The 885-nt window shown below is 35.9% G+C and overlaps 1 protein-coding gene across 2 annotated transcripts in view; it reads left to right on the top strand.

Annotated features, from left to right (window-relative positions):
• Positions 1-885, top strand: part of LOC101490789 (protein CROWDED NUCLEI 1) — a 6,902-nt gene that overhangs the window by 2,129 nt on the left and 3,888 nt on the right. Inside the window, exons 3-5 of one of the 2 annotated variants that reach the window (XM_004514352.4) lie at positions 3-16; positions 172-425; positions 528-798. In XM_004514352.4, the coding sequence (XP_004514409.1) occupies positions 3-16; positions 172-425; positions 528-798 (539 nt within the window). Of the gene's footprint in view, positions 1-2; positions 17-171; positions 426-527; positions 799-885 lie in introns of those variants that run through there. The other variant, XM_012719880.2, reaches the window with a different exon arrangement.

An 885-nucleotide genomic window follows, 5' to 3' on the forward strand; every position in this document is an offset into this window, starting at 1 on the left:
AGAGTGTGTGCTTGATGTAAGTTTTTTTTGACGTACATAATTTTACATATACATTAAATTTTTTCTTAAAAAAAAATAACTTCTCTTGTATCAAGCCTTATCTATGTTTAGTCGATATCATTACATTGAACTTTAATGATTGTTAATATCTGTAAACTTATGTATCAACAGCTTGAGAAGGCTCTGCGAGAAATGCGGTCAGAGCATGCAAAGATTAAATTTGCAGCAGACTCAAAGTTATCTGAAGCAAATGCTTTAATAGCTAGCGTTGAAGAGAAATCTTTAGAAGTAGAAGCCAAGTTACGATCTGCTGATGCCAAGCTTGCTGAAATCAGCAGAAAGAGTTCAGAGATTGATAGGAAATCACGTGACTTGGAGGCTCAGGAATCTGCGCTTCGAAGGGAACGCTTGTCCTTCATTGCAGAGTAGAGCATTATCTATATTCTCTTTCAATTTGGAACATTTGTAAGTTTTTTCTTTGTAATCTGTATTTTGTGTGGCTAATTTATTTTTTATTGATGAGACAGGCAAGAAGCACACGAGAGTACTTTGTCTAAGCAAAGAGAGGACTTACGAGAATGGGAGAAGAAACTGCAGGATGGAGAAGAGAGACTAGCCCAGGGTCAAAGAATTCTCAACGAAAGAGAGCAAAGGGCTAATGAGATTGACAGAATATGCATGCAGAAAGAGAAGGACGTTGAAGAGGCACAGAAGAACATTGATGCAGCAAATGTAACATTGAGAAACAAAGAAGATGATGTGAACAACAGGCTTGCAGCTATATCTCTTAATGAGAAGGTAAAAATCAATTATTATGTGATATTGTTTAGCTATATTTTTGTATGGTCTGATGCCATGTTTTAATATGTCCATATTCTCTTATGC

Source organism: Cicer arietinum, chromosome 3 (assembly GCF_000331145.2).
Source record: "Cicer arietinum cultivar CDC Frontier isolate Library 1 chromosome 3, Cicar.CDCFrontier_v2.0, whole genome shotgun sequence".
NCBI lineage: Eukaryota > Viridiplantae > Streptophyta > Magnoliopsida > Fabales > Fabaceae > Cicer > Cicer arietinum.